At 46.5% G+C, this 20,308-nt stretch overlaps 2 protein-coding genes across 2 annotated transcripts; both read right to left on the reverse strand.

Annotated features, from left to right (window-relative positions):
* Nucleotides 1-502: 502 nt before the first annotated feature.
* Nucleotides 503-8,831, reverse strand: C1QTNF12 (C1q and TNF related 12). Its single transcript, XM_058818857.1, has 8 exons — nucleotides 7,195-8,831; nucleotides 6,574-6,693; nucleotides 5,755-5,866; nucleotides 5,170-5,351; nucleotides 4,157-4,265; nucleotides 3,725-3,815; nucleotides 2,453-2,531; nucleotides 503-1,129 (listed from the first exon to the last, which is right to left on the reverse strand). The coding sequence occupies exons 1-8, from the start codon at nucleotides 7,345-7,347 to the stop codon at nucleotides 1,031-1,033; spliced, it is 945 nt and encodes a 314-aa protein (XP_058674840.1). The 5' UTR covers nucleotides 7,348-8,831; the 3' UTR covers nucleotides 503-1,030.
* A 2,976-nt stretch (nucleotides 8,832-11,807) lies between these two features.
* Nucleotides 11,808-17,054, reverse strand: UBE2J2 (ubiquitin conjugating enzyme E2 J2). The gene is made up of 7 exons (XM_058818575.1): nucleotides 16,851-17,054; nucleotides 15,687-15,817; nucleotides 15,369-15,409; nucleotides 14,867-14,969; nucleotides 14,448-14,586; nucleotides 13,898-13,978; nucleotides 11,808-13,683 (listed from the first exon to the last, which is right to left on the reverse strand). The coding sequence occupies exons 2-7, from the start codon at nucleotides 15,815-15,817 to the stop codon at nucleotides 13,396-13,398; spliced, it is 783 nt and encodes a 260-aa protein (XP_058674558.1). The 5' UTR covers nucleotides 16,851-17,054; the 3' UTR covers nucleotides 11,808-13,395.
* Nucleotides 17,055-20,308: the final 3,254 nt, after the last annotated feature.

Raw genomic sequence — 20,308 nt, forward strand, 5'->3', positions numbered from 1 at the left:
TGCCAGGATGTGATAAACGGGGTGGGACAGGGAACTGCTCAGCACGGGGGTTTTGGGGCTGGGGGGACGGGAGGGGACTCCAGAGATTCCCAAAAAATCCCCAAATCCCTGCTCCTCCTTTGGGGTCCTGAGCGGGATAAACCCATGGGATGGACCCGGGAATGGGGCTGGGGTGGGAATGGGGGGAGTTTGGGATTCTGGGATTGGGGAAAAGTTTGGGATTCCGGGATTGAGGGAGAGTGAATAAATAAACTGGGAAAACTGTCTATATAAACTATGGAAAACCATATATATAAATATAACCATATATATTATATATTTTTGAACAATATAAAATATATATAATTATATTTAGAAAATATATAATTAGAGACATAATTATATATATTATATATATAATTATATAATTTTATTTTGATATAAAGGATATAAAAGAGTTCAAGCCTTGGATTCCTTGGATTGTAGGAAAATTCAACATTTTCCTGGTCAAATACACCCAAATCTGAGCCTGGGAGAGGATCCAAGCCATTCTCAACCCCTTGGCAAAAGTAATTTTGCTGGAAAATCCTTGTCCCCTTCTTCCCCACCACACAGAAAATAGTCACTGATTTATTTCTGATATTTCCCATCTCAATCCTTCATTTCCAACCCCAAAACAAACCCCAAATCAATCCCAAAAAAACCCAAACCCGTGCTGGTTACAAGTGCTACAGTGAAATAATCAAATCACAACACAACGAGCCCCAAAGTCAGCGTGCTGCTCCGTGAGCGCCTGGTGAAGCACAAATTAAATATTCCAAGGGATTTTTTGGGTAAAAAGAGGACAAAAAGCAGAATTCTGATGAAGAACGAGCTGGTGAGGACCTCAAAAATCAGCAGCAACTTCTGGAAGCAAAGCTGGAGGAGCTGGGGATGAACTCAAATTCTGCAGGAGCAGGGAGCAGTTTCAAGGTCAAAGTGAGGGGGTTATTTTCAGTCCAAAAGGCAGGAAATTGGGAATTTTGGGGATTTTGGGGTGCCATCCTCGCTGCTAGGCTCCCAGCAGCATTCCCATGAAATCGGATCCGGGCTGGACCGTGATGGCGGCGCCGGCGCCGTTGTCCACGAAGATGGAGGTGTACTGGCCAGCCTGCAGGGAAATGGGAAAATGGGGGTTTCTGCAGGGAAAACAGGGGAAAATCCCTCCCACCAGCAGGAATCTGCTGAGTTTTAGCTTCTTTTTTAGCCAGGGCTGGGATTAAATGTGAGAGATGGAATTTCTTGTTTCGACTCAGATGTTTGTTAGTTCTTATCTATATTATTGTCCTATAAACTGAGAGTTCTGCAGCACTTCACCAAAAAATGGAGCCCTGTCTGTCTCTAGAAGGCCTTTTAAGGATAAAGTGTCCAATTAAGAAATTATTTTTACTTTTTACTCAATAACCAACCACCCATGGCCTGCAATGTGGAGTTTTTATCCAATTACACAAAACCACTCAAAGCCATGGAGGAGGAGGAGGAAGAGAAGGAGAAAAAGGAAAAGGAAAAGGTGAAGAAGGAGAAAAAGGAGAAGGAGGTGAAGAAGAAGGACCAGCCACCACCCTAAAACCTCCATCTTGCTCTATAGCTATTTCCATATTCTAAAACCCCAAACTCTGAGTTTCCCACCCTGTGACATCTCACCTTCTATCCAAACCCCACACCCACAATCCCAGTTCCACCATTCCCTTCTGGAAGCTTCTCCTCAGCCCCAGGTCAGTGCAGGGCTCTCCTGGGGGTCAGAGCCTGGCACACAGAAACCTGAAATTCCCAGCAGGAATTCAGCCCAAAGTCTGGGGCCGAGCTGATGACGTGGAAGAATTTTTGTGGCTTTGGAAGGAATTTGGTCTGGGGTTTTTTGGGTTTTTTTGAAAAAAAAATCCTTCCTGTCCTGGCGCATTTTTGGGTGAAGTGGCTTCAGAGCCCCTCCTGGGAGGGGGGAAATCCCACTGGGAATAGAAATTCCCAAAGAAATCCCCTTGGGAATGGAATTTCAATTCATTGGGAATGGAAATTCCATTGGAAATAGAACTCCACTGGGAGTGCAATGCCAGGGGAGAGTTGGGAAATAAAAATAAATTAAAATTTATTATAAGTATTGGATTTTTCTTTTTCCCATGCCTTCAATTCAGAATGTGAAACCCCAGTCAGGTTTTCCTCCTGGTGCTGGCCCAGGTGAGGAATTTCCCTCCTTTAAATGTAGGAACAAAGAGGGTTTATTATTTAATTATTATTTGCTACTTATTTAATTATTCATTTTATTGTTCTTTATTAATAATTATTCATTTTAACATTATCATTATTTATAGATTTATTTATTATTTAATTATTTATTTGCTATTTATTTCCTGGAATTCCAGGGGAGAGTCCAGGAACTAATTCCTTGTCCTGCCCAGAGATTTGGGGCAGAAATTCCCAATTTTCAGGGCCTCACCTGCAGCTGCAGCAAGCCATGGACATAAACAGTGAAGATTTTGCTGTTGCTTTCCAGGCCAGCAATGACTTCCAAGGACCTAAAAAATAAGAAATAAACAGATTTAAAAAATGAAAAGTTGGAGCCACTTGGCACCTGCTCAGCCCAGTTAAACTCAGTTTTAAGCCTGGCTGGTTCCTGCCCATCATTGTTTTTCCTTATTTTCCCAATTTAATCAGCCCTTTTCCTCCTTTCTTTTTTAATCATTTTTCTCCCAGTGATGAATCCCTGCAAAACCCAACATGCTTTTTCCAGCAAAAATAGCAAGTGGGAGCCCCTTGGCACCTGCCACTCAGCACAAACCCAGTTAAACTCAGTTTTAATCCTGGCTTTTCCTTATTTTCCCAATTAAACCAACTCCTTTCCTAACTTTTATTAATTATATTTTTCCCTGTGATGAATCCCAGCAAGTCCCAGCGAGTTTTTCCCAGGAGAAAGGAGAGGTTGGAGCCCTTGGCAGCCGCTCAGGTGAGGCTGTGTCAGGTCCTGCCCCAGCCCTCCCCTGCTCTTCCCGAGCTTCCGGGGCTCGTCCCAAAACCCGGGGCCTTTCCAGCCCCATGGATGGATGGATGGATGGATGGGTGAGTCAGGGCTGGCATTCCCAGGAAATTCCACAGGAAATGTGTCCAGGCAGGCTCCCAGCGCTGCTGCTGCTGGCTCCGTCCGTCTGTCCCAGCCACGCGCGCCTGGACTGGGACCTGTCCCAAATCCCTGCCCCAAATCCCTGCGCCAAACCCATCTTGAGGGACCTGTCCCAAACCCATTCTGAGGAATCTGGGACCTGCCCCAAATCTCTGCTCCAAATCCGTGTCCCAAACCCATCCTGAGGGATCTGGGATCTGTCCCAAATCCATCCTCAGGGATCTGTTCCAAATCCATCCAGATCACTCCCACTGCTCTGGGACATGTCCCAAATCCATACTGATTGCTCTGGGATCTGTCCCAAAGTCACCCTCATTTCTGGACCTGTGGATTTCTGGAGGAGCTCAGGGCAGGGCATTAAAATAAACCTGGGCAGGGATTTGGGGTCTGGGGCCAAGGACAGAGCCACAGCTTTGCCCTCTGCTGGAAAAGCTCCCAAAATTCCCCTGAGCCTCCCTTGGGACACAAAAAAATAATTTATGCCATAAAATCCACTTTTGGTGAACTTCATCTTCCAAAGTTGGCTGAGATGTTCAGAAATGTGGAAAAGTAGAGGGAAGGAGTCCCCTGAGTGCCCCTGGGGTGCCTCACGTGTGTCTGTGGCACAGGGACTCGATGCAGATCAGCACCCGCACGCTGTCCCGCGCCCGCAGCTGCACTTTGCTCTTCAGCTCGCTGTGGTCTGGGAGAAACAGAGGGAAAATGTCAGAAATCCCACAAATTCTGGGGTTTGAGGAACAGAGGGACATCAGCAGCCTTGGGATGGCTGCAGGAGGTGCCAGAGGGTTCCTCCTTATCTGATGGAGCCAAAGGCAATGGATACAAGGTGGATCCATCACTGGTCATCAGGGCAGAACCTCTGGAATATCAGATTTAAAATGGGATCCATCAGGGATAGAACCTCCGGAATATCAGATTTAAAAAGGGGATCCATCATGGGCCATCGGTGGCAGAACCTCTGGAATATCTGGGGATTCTCCAGGGGTTCTCTGGGTTGTTTAGGCTCCCTGGGGCAGCACTCACCGATGTGGATGTTGGCTGAGAACTGGTAGATGCCACCCACGGGGGCAGTGAAGCGCCCAGTGGCCAGGTTCAGCCCCGAGCCCCGCAGGAATGCGCCCTTGGCCACGGGCTGTGGAGAGAGAGCAGAGCTGAGCCCTGGGCTGAGCCCGAATCCAGCCCTGGGCTGATCCTGAATCCCTGTGCGGATCCCAAATCTATCCCTGTTCTGTTCTGGCTCCATCCCTGTGCTGATCCCAAATCCCTGCTCTGCTCTGGCTCTGCATTCCCCTTTCCCAGAGGGCACAAGCCCAAACTCGACTCTTCTTGTCCCTGGCTGCGGCGCCAGTTTGGCACCCAGAGCCTCCCACAGCAGCTCCCAGCCAGGAAAAATCAGGAATGAATTGGGCACCTCATGCCTGAGGCACAGGAAGCAGCAGCCCACTGCTGGGATGCCTTAATTAGTCCCATTTTCCCTGCTAATTAATGAGGCAGCAGCTCTCCCTCCAGCCCTGCCCATGCCTCAGGGCTGATCCTGTCTGGCTGCCAAGCTAGGCTGCCAAAAGTTTGGGAAATAATGGAATGGTGGATTTTAAAAGAGGATCCCAGGTGGATCCATCAGTGGCAGAACCTCTGGGATAATAGATTTTAAAAGGGAATTCACCAGGGTGGATCCATCAGGGATAGAACCTCTGGAATATCAGATTTTAAAAGAGGATCCCAGGTGGATCCATCAGTGGCAGAACCTCTGGGATCATGGATTTTAAAAGGGAATTCACCCGGGTGAATCCATCAGGGATAGAACCTCTGGAATATCAGATTTTAAAAGGGGATTCAAGGTGGATCCATCAGAGGCAGAACCTCCAGAATAATGAATTTAAAAAGGGGATCCCAGGTGGATCCACCTGTGGCCTCCTTTGGACACCTTCTCATGGATTTGTCTCTTCCTTTTAGCCCTAGAGGAGTTTCTGGGCTGAGCAGAAGCCCCACAGAGCCCTGGAGCTGATCCCCAGCAGGATGAGGCTGGAGTTCCTCACCGGCTGGAAGTTCTGGAGTTCCACCAAGGTCTTCTTGTCCACCAGCACCTGGCCCTTGAGCTTGCAGTGGAACGCCTCCTCCACGCGCCGCTGCGAGGGAACCTCCTCCAGGGACAGCAGCAGTGGGGGCAGCTGGCTGGGCTGGGCTGAGATGGCCAGGGAGGCCCTGTGCTCCATGGCTTCTGAGGGGAAAAGGGAAATAAAATGAAATAAAATTGAATAAAATCTTCATTTTATGGCCTGACTGTTCCTGTGAGGGAACCTCTTCCAGGGACAGCAGCAGCTGGCTGGGCTGGGCTGAGATGGGCAGGGAGGCCCTGTGCTCCATGGCTTCTGAGGGGAAAAGAGGAATAAAATGAAATAAAAGGAAATAAAATCTTCATTTAAGGGCCTGGCCTATGAAACCATTAATGTGTGCCTGGAATTCTGCACTTGGATCTCCAATTAAAGCCCAGCAGCACTGGGGGAACATTTTTGGTCACCATTTTGGTTCACGGTTCTTCACCAAAACAAAGATCCTCCAGCCTTTAACACCCTTTACCTTGAATATCCTCTGGAAATCTTTGACTTTTTAAAATCTGTTACCTTTCAAGATCTCCTTGAACTCCTGCAGAAGATCTTCCCTGGTGACTTCAGCCCCAGGAGCTCCTGGAGGTCCCTGAGGCCCAGGAGGCCCCGGAGGCCCCACCAGGCCTCGCTGAGGGAACAAACAAAGGAAAATTTGGGATTAAAACCTGGGAATTGCAGAAAATCCTACAGGAACATCAGCAACGTGAGGGGGGTTGTTCCCAGAAAATTCCTGATAATTTTTGGAGGACACTGAGGGATCAGGAAGGGCCAAGAGCTCTGAGAGTCTCTCAGAGATTTTTTTCCAGCTGCTGGGACTCCCATTCCTCTGATAAACCTCTAAAATTCCACGGAAAAGCTGCCCAGACATTCAGAGGATGCAAATAATTCCTCAAATAATTAAATTTATTAAAAGAATCCAAGATTGTCCAAGCAGTAGATGAAAAGTGCCACGTGATTAATGAGCTGTCACTCAGCTCATTAATTTGAAATAAACCACTTGTCCACACCTTGATTAATTGGTCCTTTGGGATACTTGGACTTTATCTCTTGGATGGGGAAAAAAAATACTGATTTTGTTTTTAACGAGCGGGAAAATAACCTAAAAAAGGCTCAATTTGAGAGACGAGAAAGGCTCAGTTTAGGAGTGGCTGGTTCAAAACTCCCACATCTCCTCTGCCAAAGCAAGAAGGTTCAAATTTCTCAAAAATGGAGAAATTAAACAAAAAAAAAAAAAAAAAAAAAAAGGAAATTTAGCACTCTTTGGGCTGGGAAAAGCTGGAACCTTGAGGATGAGCAGCAGGACGGAAACTGGGACACGTGGAGTGCAAGTCCTACCAATTTCTTGTCTTTGCCTTTGCATCTCCTCTTGGAGTTGCTGCCGTCATCTGGGCGGTGCACGAAGGAGATCCAGGTCCTGCGGGGGTCTGTGAGCCGTGCATCTGCAGCCTCCAGCAGCTGGGGACAACCAGGACAAGGATCATGCACTGACTGAGCTCAGGGGCTCCCAGAAATCCAGCCCAGGAGCTGGGGACACACCAGGACGAGAACTGGCCTCAGAGGGTCCCAAAAATCCAGCCCAAAAGGCAGGAAAATCCCAGTAAATCATTTGCCTCAGGAGTCCCAAAAATCCAGCCTGGGCTGGTGGTGCTGCTTTTGGAGGACACTGAGGGATTAGGAGGAGCCAGTAGCTCTGAAAATTCCTCAGATTTTTTTTCTGAGTCCCTCAGAGATCTTTTTGCAACTGCTGGGACTCCCATTCCCTGATAATCCCCTGAAATTCCATGGAAAACCCACCCAGATGTTCAGGGGATGGAAAAATGGATCATTCAACTCCCAGAATCCACCTTGGGAGTTCTCTGCTGTTCCCAACATGGAGAACAATGAAAATTACATAAAAAACCAAAGAGAATTGGTGAAATGAGCCCAAAATCAGCTCAGAAAAGGCAGGAAACCCACCTTGGGCTGCTCCTCGCTGTTGGCCAGGGAGGTGTTCAGGGGCTCTGGGTGCTCCTTCCTGCCCCTCCTGTCCCTGTCCCTCCTGGCTGCTGTCACCATGCGGGGACACAGCTGGTGGCACAGCAGCGCCAGCAGCAGCCACCAGCCCCGCATGGTGGCACCGAGGAAAATCCAATTTGTGTCCCAAAAAATTGGAACCGACCAGGTCAGGGTCAAGGAGCCAGAGGGGAAATGATCCAGGACCAAAAAAATCAGATTTGTGTCCAAAAAAACCTGAGTTTCTGAGGTCAGGATCAAGGAGCCAGGGGGAAAATGCTCCAGTACCAATAAAAATCCAAAAACCCCAAATTAATCAGGTAAGGATCAAGAAGCTGGAGGAAAATCCTTCAGGAGCAATTAAAAAAATCAGATTTGTCTCTAAAATAAATCCAGAATGAAGCAGGTGAAAAGGATCCAAGCAATCAGCAATAAAAACCCAGATTTGTGTCCAAAATAAATCCAAGTTAACCAGGTCAGAATCAAGGAGCCGGAGGAGAATCCTTCAGGAGCAAAAAACGCCAGATTTTTCTCTAAAATAAATCCAGAATTAAGCAGGTGAGAAGGACCCAACTGGATTTGTATAAAGAAAAATCAGAATTTCAGAAGGATCCAAGCAGATTTGTGTCCAAAAAAATCCAAATTCCAGGAGGTTCCAAGCAGCTCCTCAGGATGGAAAAGCCGGAGATTAATTTATTTGGAATTTATTTGGAATTTGTTTGGAATTCTGGATCCTCAGGAGATGCAGCTGAGTCCGTGGGAGCTTCCCAGAAATCCCAGAGGCGAGGAGATGCTCTGCCCTAAACCCGGCCTAAAACTGGTTTGAAAGGCACTCAGCACCCCCCAAATGGGGCTTGAAACTGGTTTTACTCAGCCCCTTCCGACCCCTTTAATCCAGTTTGAAACTGGTTTTACTCAGCCCCTTCTGACCCCAAATCAGATTTAAAACTGGTTTTACTCTGCCCCCCGAAATGGGGCTTGAAACTGGTTTTGGAGGCTCTAAACCCTCCCCGATTGGGTTTAAAGCTGGTTTTGGAGGCTCTAAACCCTCCCCGATTGGGTTTAAAGCTGGTTTTGGAGGCTCTAAACCCTCCCCGATTGGGTTTAAAGCTGGTTTTGGAGGCTCTAAACCCTCCCAGGTTTGGTTTAAAGCTGGTTTTGGAGGTGCTGAAAGCTGCGGGGCAGGGCTGAGCCCGGCTCGGCTCAGAGCCCGGCACCGCCCCGTCCATTCCCGGCAGAAACGCTCCAGCTGCGTTCGGCGCTGCGGGGAACCGGGACCGGGGGAACCGCGGGCATCCCGGGCCGGCCCTGGGGGGACAGACCCAGCCTCGCACCCCAAAAATCCCTCACAGCCCAAAAACAGATCTCAAAACGCAGATCCCAAAACGCAGATCCAAAAATACGGATGCCTCGCACCCCAAAACAGATCCCAAAAAAGTTCCCAAAAACCAGATCCCTCACGCCCCCCAAAAAATCCCTCACACTCCGAAAAACAGATCCCAAAATACAAATCCCTCACACCCCAAAAAACAGATCCTTCACATCCCAAAACAATTCCTCGAAACAGATCCCAAAAAACAACTGTCACTCCCTAATAAACAAACCCCTCACATCCCAAAAAACAAATCCCAAAACCTAAACCCCTCACATCCCAAAAAACAAACGGCAAAAAACCCCTCACACCCCAAAAAACCAGATCCCATACAACAAATTAGTCACACCCCAAAAACCAAATCCCTCAAATCCCAAAAAAAAAACCCCCTCACACCCCCCCAAAAATACCTCACGCCCTAAAAAACAAATCCCTCAAAACAAATCCTTCACATCCCCAAAACCAAATTCTTCACGCCCCAAATAACAAATCCCCAAAACCAAACCTCTCACACCCCAAAATTAAACCCCTCACACAAATCCCTAAAAACAAATCCCAAACCCCAAATTCCTTACATCCCAAAGAAACCAAACCGTCAAAACCAAACCCCAAACCTCTCACACCCCAAAAAACAATTCCCAAAACCAGATCCTTCACATCCCAAAAACCAAATTCCTCAAACACTAAAAAACAAATCCCAAAACCCAAACCTCTCACACTCCAAAAAACAAATCCTAAACCCCAAATTCCTTACATCCCAAAACACAAACCCCAAAAAGCATATCCCAAAAAACAATCCCAAACCCCAAATGCCTCACGTCCCCCCGAGAAAAACCCAAAAACCAAACCCCAAATTCCCCACACCCCAAAAGCTCCGCGGGGGGAACGAAACCTCCCGAGCCCGGCAGGAGCAGGTGGAGCTTCCCGAAGTTTTTCCTTTTTTCGGTTTTTCCCTAAAAAATCCCCGCAGCCCCCGGCGCTGTCAGGGGGCAGGAGGGCGCGGGTTCCCCATCCCAAACCCCAAATTTCAAATCCCAAATCGCAGCTCCTGCCGCGGCTCCGGCTCCTCGCGGCTTCCCGGAGGAGTTTCCATCAACTCCCAGAAAAGGAGGAGGAAAAAAACAGGAAAAAAAAAAAAAAAAAAAAAAAAGGGAAAAAAGGAGGAGCTGCAGGCGCCGCTCCACGATGCCATGACATTCCCCGATAATGGAACTGCCCCCGATCGGGATCAGCGCCCGCTCCCTCCCCGCGCATCCCAGCAAAATCCGAGTTTTGGGGGGGATTTTATCCTAGGGAATTCAGGATTTTTTGGATTTTATCCTGAGGAAATCAGGAGGGTTTTGCGAATTTCTCACAGGAAAATCAGCTTTTTTGGGGGAATTTATCCCAGGGAAATCAGGGTTTTTTTGGGAATTTGGAGCACCTGGCAGGGCTGGAAATCCCTGCCTCGGGATAAACTCCAGCATGGATAGAGCAGAATCCCTGTTTTATTTCCCAGTTTTGTGGATAAGGAGAAAAAGTTTTATGTATTGGGAGGAAAACTCTGGATCTTGGGGAAACTGAGGCACGGGACACTCCCAACCCAAAATCCAGAAAAATCAATTTTTTTCCCCTGGTTTTTTGGCAGCACCTCCAGAAAAACGTGGAATTTGGGGACAGGAAAAAATGGGGGAAAAAAGGAATTTGGGAAGGGAAAAAAAGAATAAAATTGAATTTGGGAATGGGAAGAAATGGAACCCTGGAATTTGGGAAGGGGAAAAGTCCCGATGGAACGTCCCCAGCATGGCAGGAGTTAAGGGCTGCTCAGCCCAGCACATTCCAGGCGGGATTTGTTGCTCATTTTTGGGATTTGTTGATAATTTTGGACTTCCCCGGCGCCTGCGGGACCTTCCCGGGGCCGATGGAATTCCCAGAGCCCCAGGCTGGGAAATCCCAAAAATCCCCTTCCCGAATTTGGGATCATCCCAAAAATCCTTTCCCCAATTTTGGGATCATCCCAGAAATCCTTTTCTTGATTTTTTGGGAAAAATCCCAAAAATCCCCCCAGAATATCCCCAAATTTTTGGGATTATCACAAAAATAATTTTCCTGATTTTTGGATCATCCCAGAAATCCCCTTCCCAATTTCAGGATCATCCCAAAAATCTTCTTCTCAATTTCGAAATCCTCTTCTCAATTTTGGGATAATCCCCAAAAATCCTTTTCCTGATTTTTGGGATCATCCCATCCTGGCTTTCTCCTGGAGAGGTTGGAGATCGCCCCAAAAATTCTTTTCCCAATTTTAGTCCCATAAAATATTCCCCATAAAATATCCCCCATTCCCAGAGCCCCAAACATTCCGGGATTTTGTGACAATCCCATAAAATATTCCCCAGGGAATTCCCCCATTCCCAGAGCCGCCCCCAGGCTGGGATTTCGGGATTTCGGGATCGTTCCCAGTTTAGGATTTTCCAGGATTCCCCAAATCCCCTCCAGCCCCAATTCCCGACACGGTGGCGCCACCTCGTGGCCGATCCCCAAAACCCCAAATTCCCGGAAAAATGGAAAAAATTCCCAAATTTCTGCCACTCCAAAAGGGAAATAACCCGGCAGGGCAAAGCTCCCGGCGCTAATTAAGAATTCCTAATTAATCCTAATGAGCCGTCCTCATTCCCAAAAGAAATTCCAGGAATTTGGGAATTCCTGGAGTTTTTATGGAATTTATTCCCTTTTTTTTGGTGATTTTTTTGCTGGACACAGATTTTCTGGCTTTAAAAATCCATTTTTTTTTTCCCCATGAAAATGGCAGGATTAATTAATCCATGATTAATCAATAATTAAATTATCTGTAATTATTAAATGATCAAGTATTCATAATTTGTAATTTGTCTATAAACAAATCAGATATATAATTTTAACATAATTGCAATTATTATCTATCTAGTTTATAATATTATATTTTATTATTTATAATTTAATGTTAATTAAAATCAGTAATTATCATCAGGAATGCTCCAAAAATATCCCAAAATTTCACGAATTACAGGAATTATGGAATGATGAAGGAAAGACACCAAGACATCCAAGGGAAGCTGGAAAATCCGACTGAAAAAAGGAAAACAATCAGGAAAAATGAATATTTTCATTATTTTATTTATGAACTGAAATATCCCAAATCCCATTTTTTTCCCCATGGAATTTTATTCCCCAAAAAAGCCCCACAAAGTCGATTTTTTATGGATTTTTATTATGAATAAATCACTTTATAACGCAGCCATTCCGACTCCTCTGAGCTTGGAAAATCCAGGAAAAGGGGGAAAATCCCCCCAAAATCCAGGAATTTTTATTAAAAATAAAGATTCAGTGGGAAAATTCCCAAACTTTTAAATCCACAGAATTGCAGCTGCAATTTCAAGGATTTATCCCAAGATTTTATCCGAGGGAGAGGTTGAAATTTAATTTTTTCTTTTTTTGGGGGGCAAAAGCTGAATTCCCAGGAAAACACAAATCAACCCCAAAAAATGGGAATAAAAATTCCATTCCCAAATCCCGGAATCCACAGGGATCCCACAAATCTTCCTCCCAATCCAGGGAATTCCAAAGTATTGGAATTTTGGGGTTTAAATGCAACAATTTTTTAGGGGAAAAACCAAAAAATTTGGGCTGGGGTTTTGATGGTTTTAAACAAAATTTAAGGTCTTACCTCAGCAGATGAATCCCAAAGGAATTTTGGGTTTTTTAAGAATTAAAGCAAATCCTGAATCAAGTGGAACCACATTTGGGGTTTTCCTCTGACCCAGCTGCTCTGCAGGAGCTCCTTTGTTATTCCCACCCCAAAACTGGAATTTTTCCCTCCCCAGGTGCTGTTCCCTCCATCCCCAGAGCCCCAGATGCTGAATTTTGGGACACAAACCCCCATTTTTGGGACAATAAAACCAATTATTGGGACAATAAAACCAATATATTTGACTTCTCACCAGCAGCAAGACCCAAAACCCCACCACAACCCAGGAAGGGCAAAAAACCCCGAATTTTCCACCCCAGAGCCCCATTCCAAGAGTCCCACTCAACCAGAAGCGAAAACTCTGTAACAGAGTCAAATTTGTTGAAGATCTTCAATGTTCAAACCACAGATAGAGGAGAACTCTACAAATCAACGTGTCTCACCAAGCCCCACCATGACCCAAGGAAGGGCAAAAAACCCCAAATTTTCCACCCAAAGAGTCTCATTCCAGAGTCCCATTCCAAGAGTCCCACTCATCCTGAATGAAAAACTCAATGGAGTCAAAACTGGCTGAAGATCTTCACTGTTAAAACCACAGATGGAGGAGAACTCTACAAATCAAAGGGGCTCCCCAACAATGTTTTGACTTCTGAACCCAAAACCCCACCACAACCCAGGAAGGGCAAAAACCCCCAAATTTTCCACCCCAAGAGCCCCATTCCAAAGAGTCCCACTCACCCTCAATTGAAAAGTCAACAGAGTCAAATTTGTTGAAGATCTTCAATGTTCAAACCACAGATGCAGGAGAACTCTACAAATCAACGTGTCTCACCAAGCCCCACCATGACCCAGGAAGGACAAAAAATCCCAAATTTTCCACCCAAAGAGTCCCATTCATCCTGAAGTGAAAACTCAACAGAATAAAACTTGGCTGAAGATCTTCACTGTTGAAGCCACAGATGGAGCAGAACTCTACAAACCAAAAGGTTCCCCGAGCCCGCCGTGACCCAGGCAGGGCCAAACCCCACCTCTCCCCGCCGAAGAGCCCCGGTCACCCCCAACCCAGTAAAATTTGGTCTCTGCGGGGCTCTCACTCCTGGGCTATGCTCCTCAGCACGTACTTGACTGTGTAGGCGAAGGCGGCGAAGCCCACGATGACAAACAAGTTCGCCAGGGCTCCCCCCAAGAGTCCGTGGTTCCTGGGGGGCTGCTGCAGCCCCCCGGCGTGCCCGGGCACCAGGGCCGCGCGCTGCCCCTGCAGCAGGGGGTGCCCGTTGTGCCCCAGGTGCGCGTCCCCGTCCGGCACCACGTCGGGCAGCGGCAGCGACGGAGGCCTGGAGCTCAGCTCGTCCTGGGCCTTCTGCTTCTGCTTCATCTCCTGAAAAGGGAGAGGAAATTCAGTGGCAAAGTGGAATTTGTGGGGATTTGGGGGCTTTTGTTTGCTTTCCTGCAAGGGGGAACAGAAAATTCAATGGAATTTGGGGTGATTTGGGTGTTGTTGGTTATTTCCTGCATGGGAAAGTGGAATTTGGGGAGGGGCGGCAAGGGAAGTCTGGAGCTGAAAAATGAATCATGAATGAAGATTTCCTTACCTCCACCACTTCAGGGAAGAGCTCACAGAAGACTTTATCTTTTAAATTAAATGCTAAGCTCTGCGCAGCCAGCTGCCTTTTCTGGGGAGAAAAACCAAATTTATCAGCAATTCCATGTAAATTCAATCCATTTATTTCAATTCCACCCCTGATTTCCCACCAGAACGGTGCAAAGCTCACACCAAGTGGGTTTTAACATTTAAAACATCACATTTGTGAGGACTACTGACTAAAATAGAGGTTTGTGGGGCATAAATTTTTTTCATTTTTCATCCTGTGGACCTGTGGGAGAGACAGGAAAAAGGAACCAAATCCCAGCCAAGCTTTATCCCTGAGACCTTGCAAATTTTCCCAAATTCCCAAGGCTTCTTATGTGGTTTGTAGCTCTTAAAATTGAGTATTTTTCACTCAAATTAATGTCTGTACATATAAATTATGTTAATTTTTGACCAGGGTCAAGGAAAAAGGACTGGAAAAAGGAACCAAATTCCAGCCAGGCTTTACCCCCCAGAACCCCCAAATTTGGTGGAACTCTCCCCAAGGGACTCACGGTGAACTCAGAGGTCTCGATGCTGCCCAGGGTGGGCCCCTTCTCCACCATGAAGCTGAGCAGCCCCGTCAGGATGGTGGACACGGACCAGGCCGGGTTCCAGGTGTCCGGGTGGAAATCCGTGATGGACAGACAGAGCCTGGCCAGGGACAGACAGCCAGGAACCGGGAATTGGGCTGGGAAGGAACGGCTGGGGTGGGGTCCCGGATTTGGCATGGGAATGGATGGGATACTGGGAAGGAGTTCTGGATTTAGGATGGGACCCAGCTGGGATGGGAATGGCTGGGATGGCTGGGTTTTTTTCCCCAGATTTTTTCCCGTTTGAGATGGGAATGGCAGCAATACTGGGAAGGAGTCCTGGATTTGGGATGGGAATGGCTGGGATGGGAATGGCTGCAGGGTTAGGAAGGAGCCCTTACCTTGTGTTGCACTTGAACCTTCCATTGGGGGTGATCATATAAATACTGGGGGGTTTGAAAGGGAATTCTCGAGGGAATATTAATTTTCCGTGGTAATATCCACCTGCAAAACAACAAAAAATGGGTTAAATGAGTTATATTTAATCAATAACTTCCATCCTCAATTCCCCTGCTACATTCCTTCTTCTAAACCATCTAAATGGGTTGAAGGAATTATATTTAATTAATAATTCCCACCCCAATTCAAATTCCCATCCCCAACTCCCCTGCTTTATTCCTTCTCCTAACTACCCCAAAAATGTGTGAAATAAATTATATTTAATAAATACATATAAAATTGTATTAAATAAATCCCATTCCTGACAAGAACGATTGACAGCAGCATCCCTATTTCTTCACCTCCTTCCCAGTTTTTGGAGCTGTTTTTAGTGGGGTTATTTTGCCTTTTCCCACCCCCTGGCATTCCTGTTTTTCCATGGAAACCCTCCAGGCAGGGATTTACCTTCATACGGGGTCAGCTCAGGCCCTCGCACCACGTAGTGCCTGGAAAAGAGGGGAACGGAACACTGGGGAAACCCACAAATAGCCCAAAAAACCAGGAGCAGCCTCAGGCAAAGCTTCCCTCTGCACCTGCCCAGACTCCAGAGAGAGGGAGAAGGAGCTGAGAGCCTGGGAAAGCTTCTGCTGCTCAGGGGCGAGGGACAGTGCACCCCAGCTCCCGGGGTGAGGGACAATCTGTCCCAATTCCCAGCCCAGTTCCCACTCTCCAATTCCCATTCCCCACTCCCATTCCAATTCCCATTCCCCATCCCATGCCCACCATTCCAGGATGTTGGAGGGCAGGGGCTCAGCACAGATGTAAGGCACTGGATCCTTTTTGATCCTCAGGTAATCCTGCTTCAGCCTCTGCGTGGCTGTGGTGGGGGCCCTCTTATTGCTGCTGCTGCTCATCTGATTAACACACACGTTAATTACAATTACATCCACTCATTAAAATTCATTAATGCAACCTCAGTGAACACAGAGCTTAGTAGAACCTTTCCCCAGCTCCTTAAAAAAAATCCACTTTATGGGCTGTGAGATATAAATTGAATTATTTCGGTTTTTAAGGAGCAAGAATCACAGAAAACCTTAAAAATAAAATCCCAAAGAATTTTATTTTATAGGTTGTATTTAAGATATAAACTCAAATATTTCAATTTTTACAGAGCAAAAATAATGGAAAATCGTAATAATATAATCTAATTTACAACAATTAACCAGTGTAACTTTAATAAGCACAGAGCTTCGTAGAAGCTTTCTCCAGGTCTTTATAAAATCCACTTTATGGGTTGTTTTGAGAGATATACTCAATGATTTGGATTTAAATTCCATTATTTGAATTTTTAAGGAGTAAGAAGAACAGAAAAAGAGGGGGGAAAGGGAGTAAAAATGAGGAACAAAAAGGAGAAAACGGGGGAATAAAAGGGAGAAGAGGAAAAGAGAAAATGGAGAGAGAGGGGAAAAGGGAAAGAGGAAGGGAGGGAGTGAAAGGGAGAGGAGAAAATAAGAAAGAAGGGAAAGAAAAAGGGGGAAAGGGAGAGGTAAAGAGGGAGGGACTGAAAGGAAAAGGGGAAAGGGAAAAGGAAGGGAGGGAATGAAAATGAGAGAGGGGAAAGAGGAACCAGAGAGGGAGGGAAGGAGGGAAAGAGGAAAGGAAGGACTTAGAGAGGGGAAAGGTGGAAAAGGAGGAAGGGAAGGAGAGGGAGAAATAGGAGAGGGAAAAAGGAGGGAGGAAGGAGAAACGAGAGAGACGGGGAAAGGAGAGAGGAGGAGAACGGCAGAGAAGGGTGAGACAGGAAGGCAGCCGAGGAAAGGAAGGACTGAAAGAGAAGCGAAGGGTGAAAAAGGGAGGGAAGGACAGGGGAAAACGGAGGGAGAAGGAGAACGCAGAGAGACAGTGAGACAGGAAGGCAGCCCGCCCGTCCCTCCCCGTCCCGCTCACCTCTCCGCGGCCGCCAGGCCCCGGGCGGCCCCTCCTGCCCGCGGCCGAGGGAGGGAGGCAGGCGGGGAGCGGCGGCCGGGCCGCGATGGCGGCGGAGCGGGCGGGGCGGGCAGCGGCGGCCGCGGCTCCCTCACGGCCCAAGCCAAGATGGCGGCGCTGCCGGGAAGGAGCCGGCGGCTCTTCCGGAGCCTGCGCGGCTTCCGCTTCCGGGGCCGCGCGCGCAGGGCGGGAACCGTGAGGGGAGCGAGCCCCGCGAGCCCTGTCGCGACAGAATGCGAGGAAATTTCGCGCTCCAGCGGGGAGGGTGATCCGGACACGCAAACTTCGAGAAATAGGGCTCAGAGTTTAAAAGATTTTATATAAAAATGTTGAATAAAGGATAAAAGGGGCGATATCCAGCGCAATTTGTCAAAAAGCACAGCCTTAGCTTAAAATAATTTTTAATATATTTTTCCATATATATATATGTGATATATGTAAGTAATATATATATGTGTGTAAAAACATATATTTTACATATATATGAGATATATTAAAATAATATATATATGTAGAAGTATATTAAAAAGTATGTTTAGATATATATCCTTTTAAAAATCTCCTTTTTAACGAGGAATATCCCCCCAAAAAATCTCATTTTTAACAAGGGTGGAGCAATAAGGGGAGGTGACAAAGCCATGCCAGGGCAGGTGGCATCACCAGAGCTCTGCACAAACAGCAATTAACAATTTAATGAACATTTTAATTAACGATTAACCCCGTGTCATCAGGCCTGCCTGGCAGGTGAAGCAGCAGGGGTGTAGAAAAGTTATTTTTTTAATATAATTGTGTTTATGAGAATTAAATGGTATTTTTAATGTATAAAATGGGGGATTTTATGTAAATTAATTTTTTATATCTTAATAAAAAGAAGTTTATGTTTAGTAAATAAAAACAGTTTATGTTTATAGGAAATAGATGGGATTTTTAAGGCTTTAAGGGGTTGTTTGGGGCACTAAAAATAAATTAAAAGCAGATTTTAATAGCAAATGTTAAGGGTTTTTAAAGGATACAAGAAAACCTGGTATTTGATGTATGAAAATAATATTAATAAAGATAAATAAAGTTTTTAAAAGCTTTTCAAATCTCTCTGGTGTTCTCCTTTTCCCATCTCCCTCTGATTTTCCTTCTCCTTCCCTCCCTCCCTTTTTTTTAAAGCTTTTTTTTCTGCTTTTAAAAAATATTGTTAAAAGTTTTTTAAAAATAAACTTTCTTTAAAATGAAGTCTTATAAAAATAAAGATTTTTTTAAATATAGTTTTTTAAAAAATAAAGGTTTTCTTAAAATAAATTTTCTTTAAAAATAAAGGTTTTTTTTAATAAAGGCTTTTTAAAAAGAATTTTTCAATAATTTTTAAAAAGAATTTTTTTTAAAGCTTTCTTTGCAATTCCATGCTCCTCCGCTGCGGGGAAACCCTCCAAGTTGGGAAGCCGGGGAATCGCAGCTGGACTGATCCCAAAGCAAACCCTGCACGGGGCAGGAGCTGCCACAGGCATTGAGCAATGCCAGCTTTAATTAGGGTTTGTTAATGAGCGCTCCTGCTCCATCCCCTCCTCCCTGCTGCCACTGCTCCTCTTCCTGCTGCTCCAGCTGCAACTTCCACCTCAAGCCAGGAACATTTTGGGATTCCTCATCCGCTCCAGGTGCCGGGAGGGATTTCCAGCTTTTTTCCAGGAATTCTTTTTGATTTTTGGCAGCTGGGAGCTGCCACCTGCTCCAGTTCCAGCTGGAATTCCTGCCCTGGGAATCCATTTTGGAGCTGGGAGGGATTTTCCCTCTCTTTTTCCAGGAATTTTTTGGGATTCCTCATCTGCTCCAGGTGCCGGGAGGGATTTCCACCTCTTTTTCCAGGAGTTTTTTGGGATTCCTCACCTACTTCAGCTTCCAGCTGGAATTCCTGCCCTGAGAATCCATTTTGGGGCTGTTCCAGGACCTGGGAGTGATTTCCACCTCTTTTCCCAGGAATTTTTTGGGATTCCTCACCTGCTCCTTCTCCAGCTGGAATTCCTGGATTGGGAATCGATTTTGGGTCTGCTCCAGGAGCTGGGAGTGATTTCCACCCCCTTTTCCAGGGTTCTTTTGGGATTTTTGGCCTTTTTCAGGAGGGAGCGATGCTGTGTGCAGCTCCAGGATGGCTGCAGCTCTGGTGCCCTCCCAGCAGGGAGGTTCTGGTGTTCTCCAGCCCTCGGAATTCCCCCAGATCCTGCTGGGTCTGACTGGAAATCAGAGCAAAACCCATCCCCAGGCAGGATCTCAGATTTGGGGTTCCAGGGGGTGACAGATCCCTGAGGACAGGACCCAGAAGAGGAAGAAAATCCCAAAAAACCCCGGAATTATTCCAGAGGATGCCAGGAGCAGCTGCAGGTTCCCTCCTCACACAGGTGAGTGAGTACGAATGAATGTTGGCTCACCCCAGCAGGATTTTAATTTTCATTTTAATTTGAATTTCCGGGCTGGATTTAACCCTCTGCACCCAGGGCACGGCTGACGTGGAGCTTGCTCATTAAGGAGGGGTAATTAAGGAATATTTCCATGGCTGCTGATTAACAGATTAGTCATATGCCCATTGCTCATGTGCCAGGGAGTTTTATTTTGGAAAATTTGGATGAAAAACGAGCCCAGCAGGGGTTAAGGGGTGTTGAACCAGCCTGGAGCAGGTTTGGCAGCATTGGGACATCCCAATCGTGCAGGGTCAGATCCCTGGGAGGGATTGCAGAGAAATCCCCCAGCCAGGGCCCAAAGCTGCTCACAAGAAAACAATTTAGAGGGAAAAAAATTATCAATTCAGGGATTCCAGAGGCAAAAAAAGAAAAGTAATTCAGGGATTGCCAGAGGAAAAAAAGGAATTGAGGGATTTCCAGAGGGAATTTAGGGGTGCAGAGTTCCAGGAGAGGAGGAAAACATCCAGAAAATGCAGGAATTCAGCACAAAAAGCAATTTAGGGATTCCCAGAGTAAAAATAGCAATTCAGGTATCCCCAGAGGAAATGTTGGTGTGCAGAGCTCCACTGACATTCTGAGAGAGAAGGAAAACATCCAGAAACCAGAAGAATTAATCATGAAAAGCAATTCTCAGGGAATTCTCAGAGGAAATTTAAGGGTGTAAAGCTCCAGGAGAGGAAGAAAACATCCAGGAAATGCAGGAATTCAGCACAAACAGCAATTGAGGGTTTCCTGAAGGAAATTTAGGGGTGCAGAGCTCCAGGAGAGAAGGAGAACATGCAGAAAATGCAGAGCTTAGCACAAAAAGCATTGCAGGCAGTGCCAGAAGGAAGGTTGGTGTGCAGAGCTGGCCACTGGATCAGCCAGTCCAGCCAAACGCCCGTGTGCAGCTCCCAGCGCTGCTCCGTCCCCTCCTTGCTGTCCCACCCTCTGGCCGCGCAATTCCCGCTGGCTCCGGAGGCAGAGCCTGCCCTGCAG

The sequence above is a fragment of the Ammospiza caudacuta genome, chromosome 22, assembly GCF_027887145.1.
Source record: "Ammospiza caudacuta isolate bAmmCau1 chromosome 22, bAmmCau1.pri, whole genome shotgun sequence".
NCBI lineage: Eukaryota > Metazoa > Chordata > Aves > Passeriformes > Passerellidae > Ammospiza > Ammospiza caudacuta.